Source organism: Schizosaccharomyces cryophilus, assembly GCF_000004155.1.
Source record: "Schizosaccharomyces cryophilus OY26 unplaced genomic scaffold supercont4.8, whole genome shotgun sequence".
In the NCBI taxonomy this organism is placed as follows: Eukaryota; Fungi; Ascomycota; class Schizosaccharomycetes; order Schizosaccharomycetales; family Schizosaccharomycetaceae; genus Schizosaccharomyces; species Schizosaccharomyces cryophilus.
In genome coordinates, this window is record NW_013185631.1 from 227463 (window position 1) to 252518 (window position 25056).

Consider the following 25056-nt stretch of genomic DNA (forward strand, 5'->3'; position numbering starts at 1 on the left):
GAAGAACGTTTAGTGTTAGTTTTACGGACTGTTCATTTTTTAGCATATTGTTAAGCATGTAAACACCGAAAAGGTTTCAATGGATTATCCATTGTGCTTAAATTTAATTTATTTCAGCAAGTTGTTTTGAAGGATCAGTATTTTCGAGATATTTTAATATTCAACAAACTCAGTCGTGCCTTGAAACTACCTGACCTTTGCCCTTTTTTTATTAAGCACTGGAAATGGAGCAATTAGATGCACTGTTGGTTTTAAAACAAAGTATTAATAAAAACGAGACACCAAAACTTCTAGCAGACGAAAATGACAGCTCCCAAGTAGGAAAAATATCGGAAGCCAAGTTTGTTGCCTTTTCAGAGTCCCCCAAGCCCTTCAATTTAGATGAACATACAAAATTTGTAAAGTTGGAAACGAATGAACCATTTACGCTCAGAAGCATTTATTTTGCTTGGCTTTTGAGAGATTCCAGTATTGCTGATTATATCCAACAATGCTCAGAGTATGGTATTCGCAACCTGACATTCTTAGAAAGAACCGACTTGATCTCTTGGTTAGAAGGTTCTGCTGAAAGTGAACATATCGTTGGATTAAGTATGCGAGTCATATCTTATAATGAAACCAACTAATGATTTCCTATAGAAACAGAAGAAGCCGAAAAGACAGGAGAGATTCCCGCTAGAGAACAGAAAGCTGGAGAAAAAAGCGAGCAAGTAAAATGGTTACAAGATAATTCTCGTGTTGTCTCCAATCATAATACTATCCTTCACGGTGCAAAGCCTACGGTATGTTTCATCCTTAGTCTTGCGTCTCAATTCACTTTTACTAATTGTTTTATTAGAATTTTCTCTCGTTGCGTAAAGACGTTTTAGAATACATCCATATGAACAAAGGCTCCAATGGCCCAGCTGCCGTAGATGCTGACAAGTCTGCTAAAAGAAGAAGTATGTTAAAATTTTGTTTTGCCATGTTCTTCTGTCAATTAACAAGTCTTTAGATCGTGACCCTATTATTTTACTTTCTCCTTCTGCTTCTTCTCTTTTGACTATGCACAATGTAAAGAAGTTCCTCGAAGAAGGTATCTTCGTACCACCAATCGAAGCTGCTCAAGCCGCAGGCGGCGGACGCGGATCTGAACTGGTAACAGTGAATCATAGAAGTTCCAAATCTAACTTTGGTACTATGCGGTTCATCGTTGTAGACAACACAGAAAATTTTAAGCCAGATTATTGGAATCGTGTAGTGTGTGTTTTTACTACAGGTCAAGCTTGGCAATTCCGTGACTATAAATGGTCAGAACCCCATCAGCTCTTTCACCATGTCAAAGGTTTCCTGGTTCAATACGTTGGTGATGCACCTCATCCTGCTACAAGAGACTGGAATGTCGAAGGTGTATTTGTGGAACGTGTCCGACGACACACAGATCGTGAGGTCGTCAGTCAGTTATGGGACAAATTGGAAAGATGGATGGAACATCGATGGCCCCTATGGAACGGTGGCAGACGATAAAACGTCGCCGTCATCAAAAACGACGTATTGTTTTAAGCTGCCCTATTCACTAATATCTTTTTGGCCAACGTTCGGAAAAAAAAATTTAATTAAGTCTCTCAATTTACGATACTCCATATATCTTCCTGTTTAGATGTACAAGGAAGTGCTCAATTTTTCAAATTTGTTGATACCTAATCCATAAAGAAAACTATCTAATATACATGTAACAAGGACTAGCAGTTTATGCTTAAAATCCCCGTACCCGACGTGGCGCCTTCGCACGTATTACTGCTTTTCTAGCAGGTTTTTTTGGTACATCAATGGTAGATTGCTTCCGCTGAGCATCCAACTCACGGTCTGTTGCAATCTGTTCTTCCAACTTCATTTTACTAGAATACACACGTTCATAATTTTCAGCCTCGTTGCGAACCCGTTCTTTTAAAGAATAATATACTCCTCCAAATTCTGCTAACCAGTAAGGGTCAACGCTTGTAACAACATTCATATATTCTTTTGAAGTAAGCACCAATTCGTGATAAATAACATAATCTGGTAAGTAACCCAATCCATAAAGACTAGATGTAACATGCAGATGACAAGGCATTCCACTACGCAAATGTGTATATTCACCAATACCTTTCGCTGTAGCAGCTTGGTGAAAGTACGATGAACATAAAACTTTTCGGATTATGTCCCATTCAGACCCAGTAGATTTGATAGATATTTTCTGATTAGCCATAATTTCTACCAATTGCTGCCGAACATCACGGGCTCTCCTCAATATCCTTCCATGCAAAAAATGTTTATTACACCATGAATCAGAGCATCCATTTCTTCTCCATTGCAGAAAAACATTCAAGAGTGTAAGATGATCGCTTTCGGGAACATTGAATTTCTCTCGAGCTGCATCACTTTCTTCAGCCCTTTCCTTTGGTCGGTAGAATACAGACGGTACCGATAACATTGAGACAATGGTAATGACCTCTTCCGTACAATGATAATCTTCTGCCATGATGATAAGTTTCGACAAAGATGGATCCATTGGGAAAAGTGACATTTTCTTTCCTATCTCTGTAAGTTGACCGTAATTATCCAAAGCACCCAAAGTCCAGAGTTCATATAAAGACGCCATTAGAGTTTCCATCGGTGGAGGATCCATAAATTCAAAATCTAAAATATTTTTAATTCCAAGAGATTTTAATAGCAAAACTGTATTAGAAAGATTCGTCCTTTGAATCTCTGGCAAAGTTGTTTGGAACATTTCGCGAATATAAGCTAATTCTGTGAACAAACGATATGCTACACCAGGCCCAGTACGACCGGCACGACCGGATCTCTGGTTAGCATTTGCTTGGGAAATAGGTGTGACCTGTAAAGTATCAATCCCCATTTTTGCATTGTACATTTTCAGTTTACAGTAACCGCTATCGACAACGTATGATATACCATGCACCGTAAGAGATGTTTCAGCAATATTTGTTGCAACAACGACCTTCCTGACTCCTGATTCGGCAGATTCAAAAATCTTTGCCTGTAAATCAGCGGGCATCTGAGAATAAATTGGAAGAATAGAAAGTCGAGGAGCATCGTCTAATTGATTCAGTCGATCTGCCATTATTTCGCAAGTAGCCTCAATATCTTCTTGACCGGTCATGAAAATTAATATGTCACCTGCAGGCTGAGATAGATGAATTTGAAGTGCCTGTCGAACTGCTGCTTCTACGTAATCCGAACAGGGAACTTTAGAAAACATGACATCGACCGGGTACGTACGACCAGGAATGGTAAACTGAGGTGCACCTCCGAAGAAATCAGAGAATCTTTGTGAATTCATAGTCGCAGATGTTACAATTAATTTCAAATCTCTTCTCACTGATATTATTTTCTTCAGTAATCCCATTAAAATATCCGTATTAAGTGATCTTTCATGAGCTTCGTCCATAATTATAACACTATATCGCTCCAAATTATTTTGAACTAGGGATTCTCGTAACAATACACCATCTGTCATGTATTTTATCACAGTATCAGGGCTGGTAACGTCTTCAAAACGAATGGAATATCCTACTACGGAGCCAAGATCAACGCCCATTTCCTCACTCACGCGTTTGGCCACTGACATTGCAGCAACACGTCGAGGTTGAGTACAACCAATCATCCCATTTGTATCGTATCCATCTTCGTACAGGAATTGGGAAAGCTGAGTTGTCTTACCAGAACCTGTTTCACCAACCACAATAAGTACTTGATTATCTCTAATAACAGATAATAACTGTTCACGAACAGCAAACGCAGGAAGTAGCTCCCTTTGTTCCTTATATGTTTTTGTCCTAGCGGAATTGTCAAATTTCTCTTGTTTTGGGCCTATTTTGCCAGCAACTGTAGATGATGTGCGACTCTGTTCTTTATGAACATCTTCATCCGAAGCTTCTTTGACACCCATAACGTTTCCTAGAGAAGTACCAGCAAGAGTCGTAGCTGCGGTAGCAGCTTTTTGACGTTCTCTGAACTCCCGTCGTTCACGAACAACGCCAGATCCTCGACGAGCATTTATAGCGAGGTCACTTTGAGGATCACGTACGGAAGTGATTTCTTGTTGTTTTAATGTAAAATTAACACCGTCAAGAAAATGAGGACGAAGTTCATGTACTAAAAGATGCACACGTCTTTCTTCAGAGGTCGAAAAATCTGTCTCTAACCCGGGAGTACCAGCTATGCCAGAAGTAATCATTCGGTTTCTTTCCCATATTGAATTCTCCTTCATTCTTTCAGTAGCTCGCACGGAGAGATGCCGTTTTTGAGACTCGATAAACTCGACTTCTCTCTGTTTGTCTTCCTGCGTCTCAAAATCAGCGAATGGATTATGCATTTCATCTCCTAATAAATTCTGGGATTCAGAATTCATATACCATTCACGGTCTAAATGGGCTTGCTCTTCTTCCCAGCGACGCCGGTCCTCTATGCTTTCATGGTCTTCTTCAGGATATTCCACATCTCGCGGATCCCAAGTACTATGAGATACAAAAGCTGTTCCATCATTGTTCCCAGTAGACAAGAATTTTTTGCTCGGCCCTCGTTTCCTTGAACCATAAGATTCTTTGCTGAAATCATCATGCCTTGATCTTGAAGTATAGTAGGAATCATCACGATTATAATAACCGGAGTCCCTAGAAGAATTACGAGATTTACGAAACGTCGATCCTTCATCTCCAGTATTCCTTCTACCTCCATTATTATCTTTCCGTTGAAGATATTGCCTATCCCTGGAATCCCCTTCTTCGTTTTCAAATTCGTTGTTATCATTCCTTCGACGGCGTAGGGGCCTTTCTGACTTTAAGGGAACTTTTGGTTTCTTGAACTCCACACGATCATGATTTCCAACAGTTCCTACATGAGAAGGCGGTGATCCCCCTCGTAAACCGTGAGATTTCTGAGCTTGTTCATGTCTTTTTTCACTTGCTAAAACATCTAATCCTAGCAGGGAGGAATTTGCTCCTCGTTCTGAACTATTCGCTCGTTTTACGGGAACCACCAAACCTGCCTTCGTTTCAGCATTGTTGCTAGGCAAAGTATCCGCTGGTCGACCTATAAAATCATCCATTCGTATTAAAGATTTACATGTATCATAAATGGCAATGCTATCCTGGTCGGAAAAGCGCCCAAAAGTCCTTAATGCCTTACTAAAGCCTTCTTCACTCGATTGACCTTTGGCAATCGCCAAAACTCGTTTCGCTAGCGATTCACTAGCATCTTTACTTGGTATATATTCATAAATTTTTCTAATTAACTCAGAAAATAAGTTGTCATTATAAGAATTTGATGACATACCTATTGCTGACGAAAGTGTAGAGTTGACAGTCGAAGGAAGCGTTTCTGATTGTGGCCAAGAAAACATAACTTAGGCAAACGCTACTCATTAAAGAAAAAGAGAGTAAATAAATAATTATTAAAATAGGATTGGGGTTATTCTACCAAATTCAACAACAGCCTTTTAGCTCAACTGAATTTTAATGGGACTTTTGACCATTTCATAAAAAGTACAGTGGAGATTTACATACATATAGTTCATGAAAGAAAGAATAATTAACAATCTTTTATTCACTCTAACCAAAAATTCCCAGTTTTACCATGCAAACCTCATTGCAGGGTCCATAATTAAAATACATCTAACCAAACTTTTGATACACAACACCTATATAGATCCAATTTATAATGAAAGGAAAAATTTCCAAATTATGACGATTTGTGCGAAAAATTAAGCCATTTCCTGATCTTGAATCTCATCAGCAGAATCATCATCCTCGTTCGCTTCAATATCTTCATATTCATCATCCTCCTCGTCCTCCTCGTCGGACTCATCATTAGCACCAGCGTCTTCCAATTGAACAACCCGTTCCTTGGGAGCAACGGATTTTTTACCAATACGACTCTCAAATGCTCTTCTAACTCCAGAATTTGTTGCTGTATCCCAAACACGAACAAGACCCTTACTTCCTGAGGCAGCCAAATGGAAAGAAATAGATTCATCAGGTACGAAGGAGCAAGTAAATACACGACCAACGTCAAGATCACGAGAGACTATTAACTTGGGGGTATGATCAGATGTGTTCCACAACTTGACCATTCGGTCTGTCGAACCAGTAGCAACAAAAGAGGGAACGTTGGGGTTGACGCTCAGACAAGAAATAGGGCCGTCATGGGCTTGCAGCTGCCAAACGGGCTTGGACATGTCTCTAGCATCGCAATAGTACAAAATACCAGCGTCAGAACCGACGAAGAAGTTATTTTCGTTGTGGGGGTCCCATGCCACATTTTCAACATCACTGTCAATAGTAAGCGTTAAGGGAGGAGCGTCAGCACGCAAATCAGCAATTCTAGCTGTCTTATCATAGCTACCAGAAAGCAAAACAGAGGGCATTTTGGGATGCCAGGATAAAGAGGAAACTTTGTCCGTGTGATAAGTGAAGGACTTGACGCAAGTACAAGATGACAAATTCCAAAGCTTGATACTAGTATCTGCCGAACCGGAAGCCAGGAGATTGTGAGCGTTACGATTCGAGGAAAGAGCAAGAATAGCATCCGTGTGGGTTTTGGGGTTAACTTTGGGAGCCTTTTTCTTCTTTTTGTTGGAGCCCGAGTTAGCAGCATTTGCACCTAATACAGCAGCAGGGTAAACTGCATCCACCACATCCAAATTCCAAATCTCAATTTCAGTATCGAATGTTCCGACAGCCACGTAGTTTCCAGGAGTATCATCAGAAGTACCCACCTTGTAGTCGAGCCATTCTAAACACAAAGGAAAAGAGGGAAGAAGGAAATCGTGGTGGACATACAAGTTTTCTTCTTGCGATTCATAAATATATACCTCGACGTGAGATAAGTTGTCCTCTGTACGTGCAGCCAACAAAAGGTTGTCTGTAGGATATATTTGCATCTCTTCACGTTCCATTTCTTCTTCTTCCTGAGTATTCATTGTCACATAAGGGTCATTTTCTCCATTTTCATGGTATTGAACTCCTTTGATATTGCTAAACATGGCTAAACTATCATCTTCTTCTTCCTCTTCTTCATCGTCGTAGTTGTCCAACTTATATTCTTTTAGCTCATCATCCATTTCCTCTGCCGTTTGGACTTCTGCACCTGAGGAGGCAGTCTGATCTTGTGCACCAGCTGAATTTTCGCTCTTTTCCTGTTCGTTCTCTGGATTCTCAAGTTGAGCACGAGCATCTTCCAGCTTCAACTTTGAAATATTATTGATTCTCTCGTATTCAGCTTCATCCAATTCGTAAGTTTTTGGAAATTCTGCAGCAAATCCGCGAGGGACAAAGGCTACTGAAGAAACAATGGACATTTTTCAACTTTCAGCACTTAGTTTCTCACACTATTCTCAGTTTCACGCGTAAACAAAGACCTCCAGATTAATATAAACCACTTTTTTGGGTTTTTCTTATGTTCCTACCGAAAAAATCCCAATAACTCCCAAAAAGTAATTTTTGGGAAGATGAAGAAGAAACTGCTGCAACAAGAAGGCATATTTCGAGAGTTTGTTACAGGGTGCTAAACGTTTAACGAATTAAATTAGCAAACCGAAAATTTCCATTAAGCCATCATAGCGTAGTTACAAGTAAATACAAAAACAAAGTTTGGATTTGATAAATATTGAGATTATTAACATTCTAGTATATACTCTTTTCATTGAAAGGTAAATCATTGGATTTCATAACCTTCCCTTTTCATGTAAAGATGTCTCAAATGCTCTTTTCAGTCAGGTTTCTTCCTGCAGATGAACAAGTCTACGTTCATTCTTGAATATCTTTCAATGCTTTTGGCAAGTTTCAGCGTAATCATTCTCTAATTCCCGTACATCACAGTATTATGGGTTAAATTTTCTGTACGTCGCTTAATGGTAAGCTAAATTATCGGGTATCCTCTCGTCATAATGGTTTGGTAAAAAAAAAAAAGGAAAAAGCCGTCACAAATGTTATAAATAGCAAACGCTGCGGGTGTGAAACAAAATATCTACCATTCTTGTTAGCTCTTCTAGAGTTAAAGATTTGTTTCTGTGTAATTTAGGTATGTTCACGAGCAACAACTTGTCACTGAGATACCTTCGTACTTTAGAAAAAAGTGATGACAAAAACCTGAGCAAATATAGGAAGTGCCGTCTGAGAGCACTTGTTCGATGATATCGCTTTAATAGGAAGAGTCTGAGGTTCTTTATGCCAAAGTATTTTGTGTCTCATGTGAAAAGTTGAAATATTCAACAACTAAGAAATTAAGATGCTAACCATATTCAGATGTTTGTATAGGTAAAACAACAAATAAATAAGAATTGTTTTAGGTACATAACTTTATGCACGTTTGCCATTGACATTTTTCTTGATTATCTGTATGATGAAGTAGCGTAAAGGGTGGTCATTGTTTAGTAGTCATCTTCAGCTAAAAAGTCCAAAGCTAGTACCCGTTTCCTCATTGAAGTAGCGTTTCTTTTCGCTGCTGATGTTTGATTTGTATGAACAGGTTTTAACTGAGTAGTAGTTTTGCGTTTTTGTTCTTTTGTTGTCACTTGTTTCATCATGGTCATTGACTCTTTCATATGCTTCTCCAAAGTTTTAAAACCATTTTCTTGCTCTCTTTGGATGGTTCCGAGTTGAGCTTTTAAATCGACGATATCTTTTTCCATGGTTTCCATGTGCAGACTGTTTTTCTGTTGTTCTTCCATGATCTTCTGAAGAAAAGTTTGAAAGTTATTTAATGTTTGAAACACTAAAAAAATAAAGCCTTGATTAGTTTCGACGCGTACCAATTTTTATTCTTGTCTTACTGTAAGAGGAAACTTGATTGTGATTTTGAGTAACAGAATTGAAATTTTGATCGATGTTTTGATTTGTAGTTTCTTGTAGTGCTTTCATGTCTCCCAATACATTTAAAATACGGCTGTTGGTGTTCTTTTGGCTCAATTGCATGTCTTCTGCTTGCATCGCCAGTTTTCGTGACCATAATTGCGCTGCTGAGACTGAGTAACTCATTTTGGTATGATAACGTTTTAATTAGTTTCTGTTTTATCCTTTAAGGTATAAAAGTCGCGAAACAAAGGAAATAAATTTTGTTATGGAAGTGGTTCTTGGTAAATACTTCCAGCATGATACAAGACGCGTATACAACGATTACTTGATTGAGGTTATGCAGAAAATACACTTATACACCTTTGGAAATCTATTAATATTAGAGTAAAGGTAGAGAGAACTTATATAACCATATAAACGTGCTAATGACAATTGTTTGTAATCTTTCAAATTTCCCAGCAAAAAACATTTGAAACCTCTATCCTTGCCCATGTATTCAAAATGCATTTACTGACCTTATTATTTAACTTTAAAGCTTTACACCACGAACACGAACTGCATCAGCGTGAGCAGTAAGTCCTTCCAATTCGGCAAGTCGAATCACAGAAGGACCCAAACGTTGGATACCTTCCTCAGTGAGTTCTTGAGTAGTAATATACTTCAAAAAGCTGTCTGTGTTAACACCAGAATAGGCGTTAGCATATCCGTATGTCGGTAAAGTGTGGTTTGTGCCAGAAGCGTAATCTCCCATACTGACAGGAGACCAGGGTCCAACGAAAACGCTACCAGCGTTGTTAACTTTTGGCAGCTGAGAAGAAGCATTTTTAAGGTGAAGAACCAAGTGCTCTGGGCCATAAAGATTGGACCATTCAAACGCTTCATCAGTAGAATCAGTACGAATGATAACCGACTTCTTAATTGCGTGTTGTATGATAGAAGAACGAGACAAACGCAAGGCATGATGGTTAATGGCCGCCTCAATCTCATCAAATTGCTCATCAGTAAGTGCTACCGCGATTAAAACAATTTGACTATCCAAACCATGCTCTGCTTGTGAAAGCAAATCAAGAGCAACGCTTTCGGCATTGCAAGATTCATCTACAATGACCAATACTTCCGAAGGACCAGCAGGAAGGTCAATAGCTACTAGGGCACCATAATCATTTTGAACGTGCATCTTGGCTGCGGTCACAAATTGGTTTCCAGGGCCGAAGATCTTGTTTACCTTGGGGACACCGGGAAGACCATACGCCATAGCAGCTACAGCTTGAGCACCACCAGCCAATATAATTTCCTCAGCACCAAGTTTGTGGGCAATATAGACAATTTCAGGAGCCACAGTACCATCCTTACGAGCAGGTGTGGAGATGACAATATGAGGACAACCAGCAACCTTGGCTGGAACTCCCAACATCAAGGCAGTTGAGGGCAAAACAGCCGTACCACCAGGAATGTATAATCCAACACGCTCTATAGGACGAGACATCCTCTGGCAGACAACACCGCGCATGGTTTCAACTGAGATGTTGGGACGCAATTGAGCAGAATGAAAAGCGAAGATGTTATTATAGGCGATGTCGATATCTTCTCGAATCCTTGGGTCAACCTTCATCATTGACTCATTGAAGGGAGCCTTCAAAATAGCAGACTTTAATTCTGCCTTTTCAAACTTGGCAGCAAATTCAACAAGGGCTGCCTCACCACGAGCTTTTACATCGTCAATGATAGGCTCAACAATTTTACGGATATTCTGAGTATCTTGAATAGGACGAGCCAAAATACGATCACGCTCAGAAGGACTAACGGCAGACGCCGTATAAGTAGGTACACGAACTTCGTACTTTACCATTGTCGCCAATAAATCCAGCTAAATATGTCAAGGATTAAGTTTCTTTTCAATTAAAGTAAAAATCCTGACTGGTAATTACTTTATTCGACGTTTTTTGCTAAAGAAGGAATTTTGGTTGATCTGGCTTTGATGCTAAAGTTTACGGAATTACTCGGAAACCCGCGGTATTTCCACAATCAGAAATAGAAGACTTAGACAAGATGGGCGTGTTAATAATTATATAATTAGAAAAATCCATCGAAAATGTATCAATTATCATTTACGTGCTGGGTAATCCAGCTTAAGACTTCATGGTGCCAGCGCAAAGAGTTCTCTGGCTTAAGGACCCAGTGATTTTCATCCTCGAAAACCAGAAGCTTACTAGGAATCTTTTTGTATTGGAGTGCATTAAATGTAGAAATTCCTTCACTTTCCGTTAAGCGATAATCCTTGGAACTATGGATTACAAGTTGAGGAGTTGCCCAATTCTCGACAAAATTAGAAGGATTCCAGCGTTCATAGGTGGCTCTATTCTCCCACGGAGTACCACCAAAATCATGCATAGGAAAATAAAGCTCATCTGTGCTATAGAAGGTGTTCACTGTGTTGAAGACTCCATCGTGAGATACTAAAGCTCGGAAGCGGTTTCCTAGAGGATGGCCTTGAATCCAATTAATCATGTAACCCCCGTAGGAAGCACCTAAGGCTACCATCCTACTGCCGTCGACATAAGGAATTTGGCCAGTGATATAATCGACACCACGGACAATATCGTGGTATGGACGACCTCCCCAGTTCAAAGCAATATCATCGGTAAACTGCTGGCCGTAGCCAGTTGATCCTACTGGATCAATGGTAAAAACGATAAACCCAGAATTTGCGAATACAGCAGGATTCCAACGTGTCGACCAGCTATCTGTCCATGATCCCTGGGGTCCTCCGTGAATAAAGATTGCAAGGGGATATCTCTTCGTAGCATCAAAACTTTCTGGCCGGACAATCCATCCGTGGATTTTGTGACCATTCGTTCCAGGATACCATACCTCTTCATACGAAGATTTGCTTAAACCAAGATTGGCATCTAACAACGGTTCTTCTTCTTTTGTAGACGGGTCATACAGAACAAAATACTTTGGACTAATAAAAGATGATTTACTGAGCCATAATTTAGGTCCCTCGGAACTAGAAACTGATAAGACACTTTCATCTTTGGTTAAAGAAATGACTTGATTGTTTTCGGTGGAAATAAAAAACAAGTTTCTTCTTCCTTCGTCATCAGCTATGGCATACAAACCAGTTTCGCCGCTAGGTAAAGTACCCCAATGAATAGAAGCAGGGGAACGGTCCCAATCCTGAGCAACATGCTGTTTCTTACCGTTTTTCGGATAGTAAATCATAACTTGGTTTTGATCGCTCTCATATTGAGGTGTTCTCATTTCCAACCAGCCAATTTTGGAACCATCTTCCGAAATAATAGGAGAGCTACAAGCACCCATAGCAGCACTGAGGCTTTTCAGTTTCATCGTAGTCAAGTTCAACAAATAAACAACAGTCCTTGTTTGGGTTGCTGGATTAGATTTCGGATCTTTAGCAACAAAAACCAATTCATTAAATGTAGCATCAAAGTCCGTTGAGTCGCCAAAAGGCTCTATGGGACATTCGAGTCCAGTACCTTGCAAGAGATCAATAGCTGTAGGCGTAGTTAGTTGAAAAGTGTGAGCGATTTCAGAATGGTGTTCAAGGATAATAGAATAGAGACTGTTTCTTTCACCTGTTTTCCAGTGGTCCCAATGCCTGACAAACAGGCTATCATAGACGTGGACATTAGGTTGGGTTAGAGGCTCATATCTTCCGGAACTATCAAGAGAAGTAAATATTACTCGGTAACGGTTAGAATCTTTCACAACCGATAATTCTGAAATAAGGACATCATGATCATATAGAACAGATTCGGAACGATGATCAACGTCAAATACAACGATACTGGATCCAGAAGCACTATTGTCCTTAACGTAAAGGAATGAATGGTTTGTGATCCACCGTGGAGACTTCGCTCCCCTTCCAGGTACCAAAAGTTCTTGATGATTCTTGATGGAACTATTGACTAGGTAGATACCAGAGGAGAAGCTATGATTTGCAAAAGAATAATTGGATTCCACAAAGACACCTAAATCTCCTTGAAAATTACTGGACACAGATGATCGTCTGGGGGCTTCCAGCATTCCCTTGGCGTCGAACGAAGCTGTTGTAAGAGAAACGATTGTCATGGCCACTAAAAAACAAAACTTGCTTATAAAAAGCATTTAGGTTGAGTTTAGTTTTCCAAAGCGATATAAGTTAAAAAAGACAAAAAATGACCGACTTTGCAACGATCGTTGAACTAAGCCAAAAATTGAACGTGGGATCCCAATTTCAGTGAAGATTTCAAATAAAATTCCAATTCAGGTATATTAATGAGCGAATCTTGTTGTTTGCTCTGGAAGACTTTCCTGATTTAACAGATACGATTTCTTCAAGAGTACGTCAATAGTGACCTTCTAATTTAAGATAAGAAATAACATAAACAAAATCTATGAAGTTTTCTACAGTGAAGTTTTTAGCTTGTAAGACTTGGAACATTACGATGCATCCTAGTTATAAATACTGTTTTTTAACATATTCATTCATCAACATAAGTATATGTAATCTTAGAATAAGAAATTTGAACATCTATGCATTATCATTAGTAATAAAAGACATCAAAAAGAACAAAGTGGGAGAAACTAGTCATTCGAATTCATGGTTTAAGCTTGTAGACATTAGTATAGTATAAAATAAAGAGTTATTTTTCATTTCTGAACGAGAAAAAACAGGTAGGTAAATTTGGCTTGTAAGAAAGATAATTAGAAGAACATAGCGAGCAGAAGAAATGACATTTTTGTACAGAATCCATTGAGATGACATGAGAGTAAAAATAAAAATTCTCCTATACAAACCAGGCTAGAAACGAATTAAGTATCTCCATCGTAAGTATTTTCTAAGAATTTAAACTTTCAAGGATGGCAGTAAAGTAATTCACATGATTGTCGCAAACAAGTTGTAGAGTCCGCCGGGTTTCAGTATCTAACCTTTCACGAAGGAATTGCATTTCGCCGTCCAATTTTTCATCGAACTGCTGAAGATCTTGATAGCATAGCTTCAGAGCCTCTACGGGATTTTCGATTTCGGTAGATATTGACTTCTTTTTCCGAAGAAACTTGGGGATAGTAAATAAGCTAGAAGATTTATTTTGCGAAGGAATTGTTATCTTTGTCCAAGAAGTTTGCGAATCGTTCGCATTATCGTGGATTAGCTGTTGTTTGTGAGCGGACGTAGGCATCACAGGACGATGAGAGCATTCGAATTGGACCGTTTCAAAGGTCTTTTGCTTTTGCTCTCTTTGTTTCACTAAAGATTTAAAAATTAATAGATAATCCTCCAAATCTTGAATTGAAGTCAGTATATTTGCTTGAAAAGCATTCAACAATTGAACATTATTTTTCTTTAGGATTCCAAAGTATGAGGCAATGTCATCGAAATAAAAGGCATAAATATCTTTGGATATTGTAGTTTCTGATGGAAACGCCTGTAGACTACTCATATGATGAGCGCAGGCCTTGGCCAGTTTTTGCAGGTCTGTCTCACAGTTTTCTAATATCCGCTTCGCATTCTCTTGAACGTCAATTGGATATGGATCAGTAAGGATAAAAGGCTTTTCAAGATTTCTTTCACTTTTCACTCCTTGTGGAGGTTTGATGTTGGCATTCCCGGCTTGCATCCACGCATTATGGTAATAGAATTTCCAGGATTCGTTTTCAAGAAATTGATACATGTGCATGGAAGTACTAATTACCGGATGGGCAATGCAACGATCCAGGAATGTTTGTAGAGAGTGCATTCGCCTGGCGATGAATATTGGTGAAAGAGATCCACCAGAAAACGAAGTGACTGTATGCTTTCTTGGGACAGGAGGGATTGCATATCCACTATAGTCTCTGCTCAGGATGTTGTGAAGCATCTCAAAATCACTGTACCTTCGTCGGACGAAGAATTCTTTCTCCTCGAACACTGACAAGTCGCTCTGAGTTCGGACTTCATACGATACAAATGTTTCTCCATTTCGTAAAGTCTGAATTTGATCATTTTCAATGGTGCATTTCAGCATTGCTTACATACCAAGCGCAAACGGTGATACCTGCAAGCCTTATTCTCTATGTTAAAACACTCAGGCCGTTTTGTCTTTCAAGGGGAAACAACCTTTTCAATTGTTACAGAAATTATTATATTATATATAAAAACCTTTCAAAATATGGTATACCTTTCAATTGCTCAGTAAAAATTCTTGAGTCAGCACTGTAGGAAAGTACAAGTTCAATTGATCAAGTTACCTGAGGATTGATTCTTTCATAGAATTCAATACTCAAAGCAATTTCATCAATGGAAGAATAAAATCAGAAGAAAAGAAATTAACAGAAGGTTTCAATTGAATTACTTTCCAGTTTTGTAAATTGCAAATCGTCATCTATTGACGACAGCTTAATTGACTTATGAAGAAAACAAATTTTAGAGAAGAGTTGCTGTTTCATATTCGTTATTCAAACGTTAACATAAATAAAGCGAATTTAGTACTTAAACGATTGTTTGTGAGGTAAATGAGATTCATTCTGTTCAGAATTTCATCGTCAAATATTCTACCATTGTAATACGAGGTTTTAGAGGCTTAAACAGGGTGTGACTGTTGAAAGAATAGCAAGTGAGCTTTTTCTGAAAGACATGTTTACATTCAAACTGATTTCATTCAAATCCAACATGGCAATGGAAGTCGCCATTATAACTAATCAATGAACATATAAACTAATACGAAAACTTTTTCTTTAACCCTCGGAGAACCTACGCTAGTACTTGCAACTTTAAAGCACAAAAGACTGGATAGCCATTGGAAATATCTAGCAGCAAACGAGCGGTTAACCATTGTCGCTGTCTTTTCTTCTGGATCCTCCTCGTATGTTTAGTTTTTCCATTCTTGAGGAGCCCAAGTTGGGTCGGAAACATCGCCAATATCCAGGAAATGGAATGTTTGTTTACATATCAAACATGTATCACTTCTTTTCTCTCCGTTATGGATTAAACTGAGAGAAAAACACACAATCCACCTGCAAGACCAACTTTTTCTTTCATATATCCTATTAACGAGTATTTGTTACTTCGTATCATATTCCTGAAGCTGAAATCGTATTCCAACTGTTTTCTACCATGCAATACAGTGAATAACACAAGTAGAGCAAATGATTCTTGAATAAAAATTTGTAAGTTTTCTCGTCCTTGGTCTTGTTTCTGCAAGGCTTTCGGAGAAGCAAATTTGCGCTACAAACAATTATTTTAGAAGATTGTATTTTTGCTTTATAAGCAGTATCGTATGATCGTAAACAAACCTCAGTTTTTAGTCATCAAATAACGCTAATTACGTAAAAGTGTGTCGATAAAAAAACTGATATAAAAGCAGCCAACTCATAATATTCACTTCCAACATTCTTGAAGAAATGGCTCAATTTACTCTCTTCTCTCATAAAGGAGGTCCAAATCCTTGGAAAGTAGTTATCGCTTTAAAAGAATTAAATCTTTCTTACGAACCCGTCTTCTTTGATTTTGAAAAAAATGAGCAAAAGAACGAACAACACCTTTTTTACAATCCCAATGGTAGAGTTCCTACATTAATTGATCATCAAAACAATGATTATGCAATCTGGGAGTCCGATGCTATTTTGGCATACTTGGCAGACAGGTACGACAAGGAAAGAAAGATTTCTTTACCTCATGATCATCCAGAGTACCATCATCTGCTTCAGTACCTTTTTTTTCAATCTTCAGGTCAGGGTGTCATTTGGGGACAAGCAGGCTGGTTTAACTTATTTCATCCAGAACCTGTTGCGTCGGCCGTTATTAGATACAGAAACGAAACAAAGCGTGTGCTCGGTGTTTTAGAAAGAATTCTCCAAAACAAAGACTATCTGGTCGCTGACAAGTACACAATCGCCGACGTGGCTTTTATTAACTGGAACAGTATGCTACCTTCGCTTTTTGGAAAAGGAAGGCATGAATTCAAAGAAGATCTTCCACAATTGGATTTCGAAAAGGAGTTTCCCAAGACCTATGCTTGGCATAAACGTCTTACTGAGCGTCCCGCCGTCGCTGCGACCATAGCGGAACGACAACAAGCTCTACAACAATAGATTGGTTGAAAAGCACTTTTTATTTCTAAGTATTAATTAAAACGCGCAATTTTTCTTAAGTGAACGAAAAAATTTACGGAAACATTGCGTTTTGTGATGACTTTTACGGCATTCAGTATTATGAATGAGGTTCATTTGAATCAATTGGTAGTTACCTATTTTAATAATATCCCAATTCTCTGTATTTTCTTCATATATGAAAGCCGTAATTACCAAAATGACTCATAATTGGCTTCATAAAGCGCAACCGGTAGTAGTAGTTATTGTCATGTCATGAGAAGCGTGATGTCGTTTCTAAGTTGTGAGGTTCCTGAGGGCAATGGATTTTAAAATTAACATTGAGGATGATCGTGGATGCTTTATGACATCTCTTTGGTTCAGCTAAACTGTGGCTGTTTTAGCAGCAGTACTTGACCTTTTGTAAAGTATCGTTTTTGTATACCAAATATTAAATATATAACAAATAATAAAATGAAATACTTTAGAATAATAATAAAAATAACAGGAATCTACTTGTTTGAGATTGTATGTATACCTACCTATACTCAATTTCTTAGGATTGCTGGTAAAAAAGAAGCAGTATGCCTCCACCTTGAACTGGGCTGGGGTCAATATAATTTATAGTGTACTTCTCGCTAGTACTGTGCTTTATTGGTGTTGACTGGTGGGTTAGTAATATTTTTCTTTATAATTATGCACTCCAATATATTTTCGTTTCCTCGACATTTATTCTTATTGCGTGTTATAGTTTTGGTTTTCTTTTATTTTTAAATTAGTTCTTTTATTTGCTATATCATCGTCTCTATCAGTTCAGCCTTATTTTTATTTTTATCAATAAACTGTTGATATTGCTTGCTATTGACTTGTTTGATTGAGTCTATGTTCAGTGGGCACAAGTATGAAGCTCAATCCTAATGAATGGGGATAAATTAACTATCTAGTTTATTAAGCTTAAGATTTATAAAAGGCAAAAAAAAAAGAAACCAGTAGGAGAGAGAAAGCCTACAGCACCCCGGATTCCCATGTTGTCTCCAACCATAGTACTAACGAGGCCCTCAGACGCTTAACTGCAGTGATCGGACGGGAACTGGTGTTTTCGCCTAGGTATGGCCGTAGACAAATGAACTAAAAGGTCAAGAAATATAAACAGTCAAAGAAAAATCATGATTTGTAGAGACCGAATAACAAAAGCTTGTACTTAATAGCAGAACTTTGTAAAGTTGATAACTTTTCATTTTGTTAGAGCATGCAAAGCAGCTCTCTAGTTTATTCTAATGCAGATTAAAAAAAGTCATTCTTCTTTTTTTTTTTTTTTTTTCTGTTTCGCACTCAAGGCGACAGATGTAATCTTATATTTAATATTGAGTTGCAATCCTTTAAAAGACTTATATTATAGTATTATCCGATAGCTTCTGCTTAAAAATTGAGTTAGAAGTCTGTATATCGAAAACCGCGTCTTACAGTCGTTTGTTTTTTTTGCTAAGTAAAGTTCCCATAAATGCGATTTCTCAAGCTAGTCATTCTATTTGTTTACTTATCTTATAAATATTTATACCTACTAAGTGAAAACCTGTGGGTATAAAGTAAGCTTAATAATTGATACCGCCTGTTTAACATAAATATACAAGACTCGTGTATGTGTAATGATCAGTGTAAAGGTTTTTTATTTACTGTTCAGTTCCTTAAAGGAGTTTCGGTAAGCTTCGGCAACGTAGAGCATAAAGAGAATTCATTTTGCAAAATCTTATTCAATAGTGAATTATATGACACTTAGACTCATTCTCAGTTTTACCAAATAAAAAAAAAACAATAATAATAATAATAATAATAATAATAAAATGAATACTAAAAAATTTTAAAACAACTCCTACCCTTTATTCGGCTCTTACTATTCAAGGCGAAGGCACCCCCTTTCTTTTTCTATGTACAGCTTTCTTTAAGCATTTGCTCTTCAGAAAGCCTTGTATGTATATACACTAAAAAGGTACCTCAAAGATCAAGTATCATGCACGACAATGATTATATCACTAAAATTTATTTGAAACTACACGCAAAGTAAGGAAAGCAAGCCTAACTACATATAAAATAAAAAAAAAGGAAGAAAAAGTAAAAGAGTACTCTTTCTTCATAATCAACAAACAGTTTAAAGGACCCTGGTATAGACTTAACAAATCATAATCACCAAGTATCATATATCATATTAAAAGTCTAATATGAATCTTTTGTCGAAAACTAAGCTACAACGAGAAACTTCAATCGTCCATTTTTTACTTTCTTCTCCTTTTCCTTATCCCTGGTTTATATTATTTTTCGTGGTCTCTTTCTTTCCCAAACCAAAAACAAACAGTTCGTCCTTTGCAATGACGTACATTCATTAGCACTTTATAGTCCTTTAACGACGCTCTCGACTTCGGTATTAGACCACGTTACACAGGCTGTAATAGCAATTGTTTACTTACCGTTTTCACGTATCCTACAGGAAAAATGGTATGAAGGAAGCAAGTGTCTCGAAGGATTTATACTAACAGAATATAGATTATACGATTTCGAAGTAGGCTGGGAATGTCCCGTGCGGAATTCCAACCTACAGACACATTGCAAACGTTAAAGGACAGCGTACGTGATATGCAGAAGCATTGCCATGAGGATGAACTAGACGGTTTTAACGCGATATATAGGTTTTGTTTAATGTTTTGAAAAATCAATACACCGCTGAAAGCGTTTCACTGTGCAAGGATGAGTCAGACATGGGTACGCCTTGTTCTCAACTAGACGCGAAAACCCTGCAGGAAACGGGATTGACGCATGGAAGCATGGTTTTTTTACGCCTTGGGTCTCCTAGAGAGCTTCCTGCATCAACTCCTGTTCCTCCTGGTAAAGAAGGGGTTGCTGAAGTCGAAGTTTCCAAAGCCAACGCTTTATCGGCTACAAACTCCAGCAACGTTGCTACTACTCATGTGGCTCAAGATAATATTGATGATGCTCTTGAGATGCAAGATGGTTTGATCCCTCGACCTACGACACCGTTTTGTCGACATGGACCGAAAGGCATGTGCGATTATTGCTCTCCTCTAGAACCGTATGATGAGAGTTATCAACGAGAAAATAACATTAAGCACATGTCTTTTCATTCTTATTTGAAAAAGATAAACTCCAATATTAATAAATATGCCAGTGCACAATCCTTCATTCCACCGCTGGAAGAACCTTACTTCAAAGTCAAAGAAAAGTGCCCTTCCGGACATCCTCCCTGGCCTTTGGGTATCTGCTCAAAATGCCAACCTTCTACCATAATGATGAACCTGCAACCCTTTCGAATTGTAGATCATGTAGAATTCGCCTCTCCCGCTATCGTCGATTCTTTCTTGAACGCTTGGCGAAGAACTGGCTTTCAAAGAATTGGTTATACCTATGGGCATTATGAACCTTACACAACTGTTCCCTTGGGAATGAAAGCTGTCGTAGAGACTATCTATGAGCCTCCCCAGATTTCCGAAGCGGATGGTGTTACTTTACAGGAATGGCCAGAAGAAACTTTGGTTGATCAAGTGGCTGCGGCTTGCGGACTCCGTCGGGTCGGTATTATTTATACTGATTTGACTGATGACGGTAGTGCTACCGGAAAAGTCCTTTGTAAGCGTCATGCAGATTCTTACTTTCTTTCTTCTCTTGAGGTTTACAACTCTTCATACTTCCAAGCGAAGTTTCCGAACCCAAACAAATGGTCACAAACCGGGTCTTTTGGATCCAAGTTTGTCACTTCTGTCATCAGTGGGAATTCCAACGGTGAGATTGAAGTCACGTCTTACCAAGTTTCCAACGTTGCCACTTCTCTATATAAAGCTGATTTAATTCAGCCTAGCGTTGATCCAGACCGCATGCTAGTAAAAAGGGAAGATAAATCTCGATATGTGCCGGATGTTCTCTATCGATACGTTGACGAATATGGAAAGCAGGTCTCTAAAAACGCAAAGCCTGCTTTTCCTGTTAGTTTTTTGCTTGTAACCTTGACAGATGGATTCCCGGAAGAACCTTCTCCCATGTTTGCCAAACATGATACGACGTTGCCGATTGCTATAGAGACCGCCGATGAAACAGGACGTTTGAGACAGTTAGCAAAGCTTTTTGATCATGATGCTGTACAAGCTGGCAGCCTTTCTAACTTCCCCATCATTTTATTGTTAGCTCAGTTGTCCATTCTAAAACAGGTTTGTGGAAATATAGTTAACCAAGTCTTTGTACTAATTTTATCTAGGACGATATGGAGGCTTTCGCGAAATACGCTATGTCTCCAACTGAAGAAAATGAAAAGAATTTGAACGCAAGAGAAAGCTACCAAACTTTGTTGGCTGTACTCTACAGCAGTATGTGAGACTTATGCTTGATATATGCGCTTTCTTGAGCATTTTTTGAGCTTATGTTGTAATGGTTTTCATGGTTTTGTCGATAAAAATGAGCAATTGAGATGAAGAAGATGAATAAAATTAATGACAACGACTTTTTTAAATTTCGATATACTAGTTTAATTGCGGCGATGGGAACCATTTTAATGGAAAAATACGCATGAAGAAAATGAAAATTAGATTTATATAAGGAATAGAACTTACAGCGGCAATTATTTTTTCGTACTTGTTAAATCTCAAATTCACCGTATCCTCCAAGCACATGGCTTAGTTCAAAGCGTTCTTTGAACGCCCGTACATAGTCAATGTATAACTGTACTTTGCAAATTCAAATAGAATCGAATTTTGAAACCTAATGTTTGTTTTCACTGTGAAGTTCTCATATATCAACCATCGCCGATCCCAAATAATTCCTATATACCGACTAGAATGTGAATTTGCCTAACGAAGACTGATATATGTTTATAAGAATTTCAATTAATTTTAATGAGAATTATTAGATTAAAAAATGTTTCAGTCTAGAGCAATGCCTAAAGTTGTAAGTTTTATTCATAACCTAACATAAAGCATTGTTTCTAACTTTTAGATTGGGCTATTCGCTCTCTCAATTTTTCTTATAACGTCCCTAGTATTATTAAGTGTCTACCATAAAGAAATTCTGCATATTATCTTACCCATTGCTAGAAACCTCTCTCATCACCGATTCTCATTTCTGATCCCGCTATGCATGATTGCTGCGTCTTCAGTTCCTCCATTAGCTGGGCAGGATCCTATATCTATTGTTGTAGGAGCTGTATGGGGCCTTAACGTCGGATTTTGCACCGTTGTCTGCGGTATCTTTCTTGGAGAATCAATTGCCTTTCTAGGATATCGCTACTTTTTAGAAGAGAAAGCTCAGGAATTCCGAAGTCGACATCAAGAGCATTATGGCACATTTGTCAAGATCCTTGAAGAAGGAAGCTACCCTCTTATCTGGCTAATTCGCCTTAGTTTTCTGCCTACTCATTTTACCACTGTCTTCTTTGCTACTATTCCCCAAGTATCTTACGTCGGCTGGTCAATCGCATTTTGGTTCTCTTGTTTCAAATACCTTGTTCCTGTGTATGCTGGAGTATGTTTAGCAGCCAACACTTCCACTCCGGCAAATGTTATCGGGATAGTTCTAAGTGGTGTAATCACTGTTGGCACCTTCCTCCTAATTGTGTACAGATATCAAAAATTAAAGGAATATCAGCCTCCGATTGCTCGTCCAGCTAGTCGATCTACGGAGTTAAACGCTCTGGAATCCCAGCAGTCTGAGTCTGAACAAAACGAGTACACATATGAATATGACAGAGCTGCCCGTGAACGTGATCACTTACTTTCATCCAAGTTTGCATAAGCTGAAAGCTGGCTGCTTTTTTTGCTCCAATTATCAGGTCATTCAGCATATCCTTTTTTGTATGTTACGTTAGTTTATACGCTTACAATCCAAAAGCAGTGACACCATCTAGTAAAAGGGAACTCAATATGATCAAGTTAACCGTTTTGTTCTCTATACTTTTCTACATTCATGGCCAGTTTTCTATACTAAAGATATAGTTAAGATTAAATAAGATGTAGTTCTATATCGTCTTTCTCATTAAAATCTTATTGATTGTGATTATTCTTAACGGAAACGTAAATATATCATTCCAAAGAGGACGAAAAGGATTGAATCCTTTCAAAGCATTACTCCAAAATTATCATCACAAATGGCTTTTAACTCTTTGAGCTATTGTAAACCGTCGTTTAGTTTCAGAAAGAACTGATCACTGAAATTCTATATGAAAAGGACACGTAAAAGATAAAATTTACGCCAACACATTTTGATCTTTTTCAACGCTGATAAAGTCGAGAACATCAACTCCGATCCAAACACCTTTTAAAGGACAGCACCGAAACCGAAAATAGTTTTTATGGGACGGATGTAATAATCCTGAATATTGTTTTGAACAATCTCCTCCTCTCCGATGGGCACTCCCTTCATAACCATGCGTAATGTGGTATAAGTATCAGCTTGGTCAAAACTCAAAGAGATTTCAGCATAGTGACCAGTGGGCCAGGCGCTCAGACGCCAAGTTTGTACGATGCGCTTGTTTTCTTCCAAAATAAGGAAACGGCCTACGACGTTGCCGTGAAAGAGGGAAAAGGGACCTTGGGGACGAACATCGAGCTGAGGAGGAGCACGAGACCAAGCAGCGACACGAGCAGGATCTAAAAAAAGTGGCATAAAGCTCATCAGCGGGAGCATCAAAACTAAAGTTTTCAGAGATGTTGGAAGTATTGACGACAGCAGAAGCATGAGAACCATCAGAACCAGAACTGGCAGAGAGGGAAGAAGCAGACTTGGAAGGTGTGTTGGTAGACGTTTTGCCAATTTTCTGTTGACCAGTAAGGCTACTATGGCTAGGGAGTCCCCGAGCAGCATTACCGTTGTGTTCTTCGGTCGACAAGTAAACGTCGTTACCATGAGTTTCCAACAAAACTTTCGAGAGACTACCAAAAAACTCACGAACCTTAGGGAGCAACTTCTCGCGGGCAAACTGTTTTACAGGCTCTTTCTCTTTGTTGGCTTCATACAAGTCCATCTCAAAAACATAATCGGAAGGACCTAAATCATAAGAAACCTCAGGACAAGTGATGGAACCTGAAGCTTCAGTACCATTGACTTCACCGTTGAATTCCATCTGGATCTTCAAGTCATAAATGGTAATGATCTTACGTTTACGCATGGCAACATCCACATCACCTTCACAACTAATGACTCTGCTAATAGCGGCCTTCTTATCACCCTCATCCACCGCAATCTTGACAAGCTCCGTATCAAGGTAATCCCTAGTCCATAACCGGCAATCCTTGCTAGTCCAATGCCTATTACAAACCGTTGTTAGCGACCACTTAACCAAACTAAGCAAAGTCAAAGAGAAACAGAGAAAAAGCCAAGTCCCTAATGGCGTTTCAGCAACTCTTTACACGTTAATGGCTAGTAACCCCAATTGACTTTTCCCAGAAAAATCGATTTGGAAGGCAAACAAGCCATTGACGAGGAAAACACGTAAAGAGCACAACCAATATACACCGATTAGGCACTGCAACCTTAGCTCAATCTTCCATATTGTTGAACGAACATTTAATGAACGACAAGGCCATTCTACTGCTGACGCGTCAAACTTACCAATTGTTAGGGTTTACAGATGTTGCAGACATTTTCCAACGTAAACAAATTCAAAACAAAAAGAAATCCCTCCAAATTCTTTTGTAAACAAATACGTCCCAGCTTCTTCGTTTTGCTGTTGTTCAGTTGCTAGCTCAGGCTTTATACTGCAGCCCATAGTGGGAGGATCGAAGACTCAGGAATCTTCGAGAGTAGAAATACCAAATTGCGCAAAGCTGCACAGAAATGTCTTAATAAATTTACTGATTCAATTTCGATACTGTATGTACAATAGCATTGTAATTGATATGGCGGTAAGCTTTGTTGTGTAGTGCAAACCAGCTTCGCTATATATTGAAAATTTGACTGTTAGTTTTCATTTGTTATATTTGCATAACGAACCAGAGTGTAAATATAGTAATAAACAAATGAAGAGAGGCAAGAATGCAAGAAGAAAGTGAGTTCATTAAACTCAAACAAGAACAAGGAAGACAAAGGATCCTCAATAGAGCCCCATTAGACAATGCATCTTTTCTCTTTTTTAAGCCTTCATCAAAGACCCAATGCA

The 25056-nt window shown here is 38.5% G+C and overlaps 11 protein-coding genes and 1 non-coding gene across 12 annotated transcripts; 4 read left to right on the forward strand and 8 right to left on the reverse strand.

The window, feature by feature from the left end:
• The first annotated feature begins 18 nt into the window (after positions 1-18).
• SPOG_01422 (Cdc73 family RNA polymerase II accessory factor) lies at positions 19-2023 on the forward strand. Its single transcript, XM_013170110.1, has 4 exons — positions 19-591; positions 640-782; positions 839-941; positions 995-2023. Exons 1-4 carry the CDS (start codon positions 225-227, stop codon positions 1504-1506), a joined length of 1125 nt encoding a protein of 374 aa, XP_013025564.1. The 5' UTR covers positions 19-224; the 3' UTR covers positions 1507-2023.
• Positions 1736-5383, reverse strand: SPOG_01423 (ATP-dependent RNA helicase Prp16; the record flags this gene model as incomplete). The annotated part of the gene is made up of 2 exons (XM_013170111.1): positions 1736-5238; positions 5317-5383. The coding sequence occupies 2 exons, from the start codon at positions 5381-5383 to the stop codon at positions 1736-1738; spliced, it is 3570 nt and encodes a 1189-aa protein (XP_013025565.1).
• A 192-nt stretch (positions 5384-5575) lies between these two features.
• Positions 5576-7527, reverse strand: SPOG_01424 (WD repeat protein). The gene has a single exon (XM_013170112.1). The coding sequence runs from the start codon at positions 7337-7339 to the stop codon at positions 5744-5746; it is 1596 nt and encodes a 531-aa protein (XP_013025566.1). The 5' UTR covers positions 7340-7527; the 3' UTR covers positions 5576-5743.
• Positions 7528-8351: 824 nt separating this feature from the next.
• Positions 8352-9017, reverse strand: SPOG_01425 (meiotic recombination protein Rec15; the record flags this gene model as incomplete). Its single annotated transcript, XM_013170113.1, has 2 exons — positions 8352-8754; positions 8813-9017. 2 exons carry the CDS (start codon positions 9015-9017, stop codon positions 8411-8413), a joined length of 549 nt encoding a protein of 182 aa, XP_013025567.1. The 3' UTR covers positions 8352-8410.
• Positions 9018-9173: 156 nt separating this feature from the next.
• On the reverse strand, positions 9174-10871 carry SPOG_01426 (histidinol dehydrogenase His2). Its single transcript, XM_013170114.1, has one exon. The coding sequence runs from the start codon at positions 10681-10683 to the stop codon at positions 9364-9366; it is 1320 nt and encodes a 439-aa protein (XP_013025568.1). The 5' UTR covers positions 10684-10871; the 3' UTR covers positions 9174-9363.
• On the reverse strand, positions 10804-13275 carry SPOG_01427 (serine protease). The gene has a single exon (XM_013170115.1). The coding sequence runs from the start codon at positions 12963-12965 to the stop codon at positions 10932-10934; it is 2034 nt and encodes a 677-aa protein (XP_013025569.1). The 5' UTR covers positions 12966-13275; the 3' UTR covers positions 10804-10931.
• A 403-nt stretch (positions 13276-13678) lies between these two features.
• On the reverse strand, positions 13679-15088 carry SPOG_01428 (autophagy associated protein; the record flags this gene model as incomplete). Its single annotated transcript, XM_013170116.1, has 3 exons — positions 13679-14809; positions 14857-14875; positions 15069-15088. 3 exons carry the CDS (start codon positions 15086-15088, stop codon positions 13679-13681), a joined length of 1170 nt encoding a protein of 389 aa, XP_013025570.1.
• A 1092-nt stretch (positions 15089-16180) lies between these two features.
• Positions 16181-17107, forward strand: SPOG_01429 (glutathione S-transferase Gst2). The gene has a single exon (XM_013170117.1). The coding sequence runs from the start codon at positions 16221-16223 to the stop codon at positions 16908-16910; it is 690 nt and encodes a 229-aa protein (XP_013025571.1). The 5' UTR covers positions 16181-16220; the 3' UTR covers positions 16911-17107.
• Positions 17108-17909: 802 nt separating this feature from the next.
• SPOG_16378 lies at positions 17910-18024 on the reverse strand. The gene has a single exon (XR_001203123.1). It is a non-coding gene; the product is annotated as a 5S ribosomal RNA (ribosomal RNA).
• Positions 18025-19270: 1246 nt separating this feature from the next.
• SPOG_01430 (Cdc48-Npl4-Ufd1 complex component Npl4) lies at positions 19271-21525 on the forward strand (the record flags this gene model as incomplete). Its single annotated transcript, XM_013170118.1, has 5 exons — positions 19271-19275; positions 19331-19397; positions 19446-19526; positions 19589-21118; positions 21166-21525. 5 exons carry the CDS (start codon positions 19271-19273, stop codon positions 21280-21282), a joined length of 1800 nt encoding a protein of 599 aa, XP_013025572.1. The 3' UTR covers positions 21283-21525.
• A 196-nt stretch (positions 21526-21721) lies between these two features.
• SPOG_01431 (SNARE associated protein) lies at positions 21722-23097 on the forward strand. Its single transcript, XM_013170119.1, has 2 exons — positions 21722-21851; positions 21900-23097. Exons 1-2 carry the CDS (start codon positions 21822-21824, stop codon positions 22692-22694), a joined length of 825 nt encoding a protein of 274 aa, XP_013025573.1. The 5' UTR covers positions 21722-21821; the 3' UTR covers positions 22695-23097.
• SPOG_01432 (chaperone activator Aha1) lies at positions 22870-24685 on the reverse strand. The gene is made up of 2 exons (XM_013170120.1): positions 24510-24685; positions 22870-24205 (listed from the first exon to the last, which is right to left on the reverse strand). Exons 1-2 carry the CDS (start codon positions 24539-24541, stop codon positions 23374-23376), a joined length of 864 nt encoding a protein of 287 aa, XP_013025574.1. The 5' UTR covers positions 24542-24685; the 3' UTR covers positions 22870-23373.
• Positions 24686-25056: the final 371 nt, after the last annotated feature.

Excerpts from the sequence above, each read along its gene's own strand:
- SPOG_01424 (XM_013170112.1), bottom strand. The coding sequence starts at position 7,339 with ATGTCCATTGTTTCTTCAGTAGCCTTTGTCCCTCGCGGATTTGCTGCA.
- SPOG_01429 (XM_013170117.1), top strand. The coding sequence starts at position 16,221 with ATGGCTCAATTTACTCTCTTCTCTCATAAAGGAGGTCCAAATCCTTGG.
- SPOG_01427 (XM_013170115.1), bottom strand. The coding sequence starts at position 12,965 with ATGCTTTTTATAAGCAAGTTTTGTTTTTTAGTGGCCATGACAATCGTT.
- SPOG_01426 (XM_013170114.1), bottom strand. The coding sequence starts at position 10,683 with ATGGTAAAGTACGAAGTTCGTGTACCTACTTATACGGCGTCTGCCGTT.
- SPOG_01431 (XM_013170119.1), top strand. The coding sequence starts at position 21,822 with ATGTTTCAGTCTAGAGCAATGCCTAAAGTT. Across the intron at positions 21,852-21,899 it reads CTAGAGCAATGCCTAAAGTT|ATTGGGCTATTCGCTCTCTC; the intron begins GTAAGTTTTATT and ends TCTAACTTTTAG.
- SPOG_01432 (XM_013170120.1), bottom strand. The coding sequence starts at position 24,541 with ATGTCTGCAACATCTGTAAACCCTAACAATTG. Across the intron at positions 24,206-24,509 it reads TCTGTAAACCCTAACAATTG|GCATTGGACTAGCAAGGATT; the intron begins GTAAGTTTGACG and ends GGTTTGTAATAG.
- SPOG_01422 (XM_013170110.1), top strand. The coding sequence starts at position 225 with ATGGAGCAATTAGATGCACTGTTGGTTTTAAAACAAAGTATTAATAAA. Across the intron at positions 592-639 it reads TGAACATATCGTTGGATTAA|AAACAGAAGAAGCCGAAAAG; the intron begins GTATGCGAGTCA and ends GATTTCCTATAG. Across the intron at positions 942-994 it reads CAAGTCTGCTAAAAGAAGAA|ATCGTGACCCTATTATTTTA; the intron begins GTATGTTAAAAT and ends ACAAGTCTTTAG.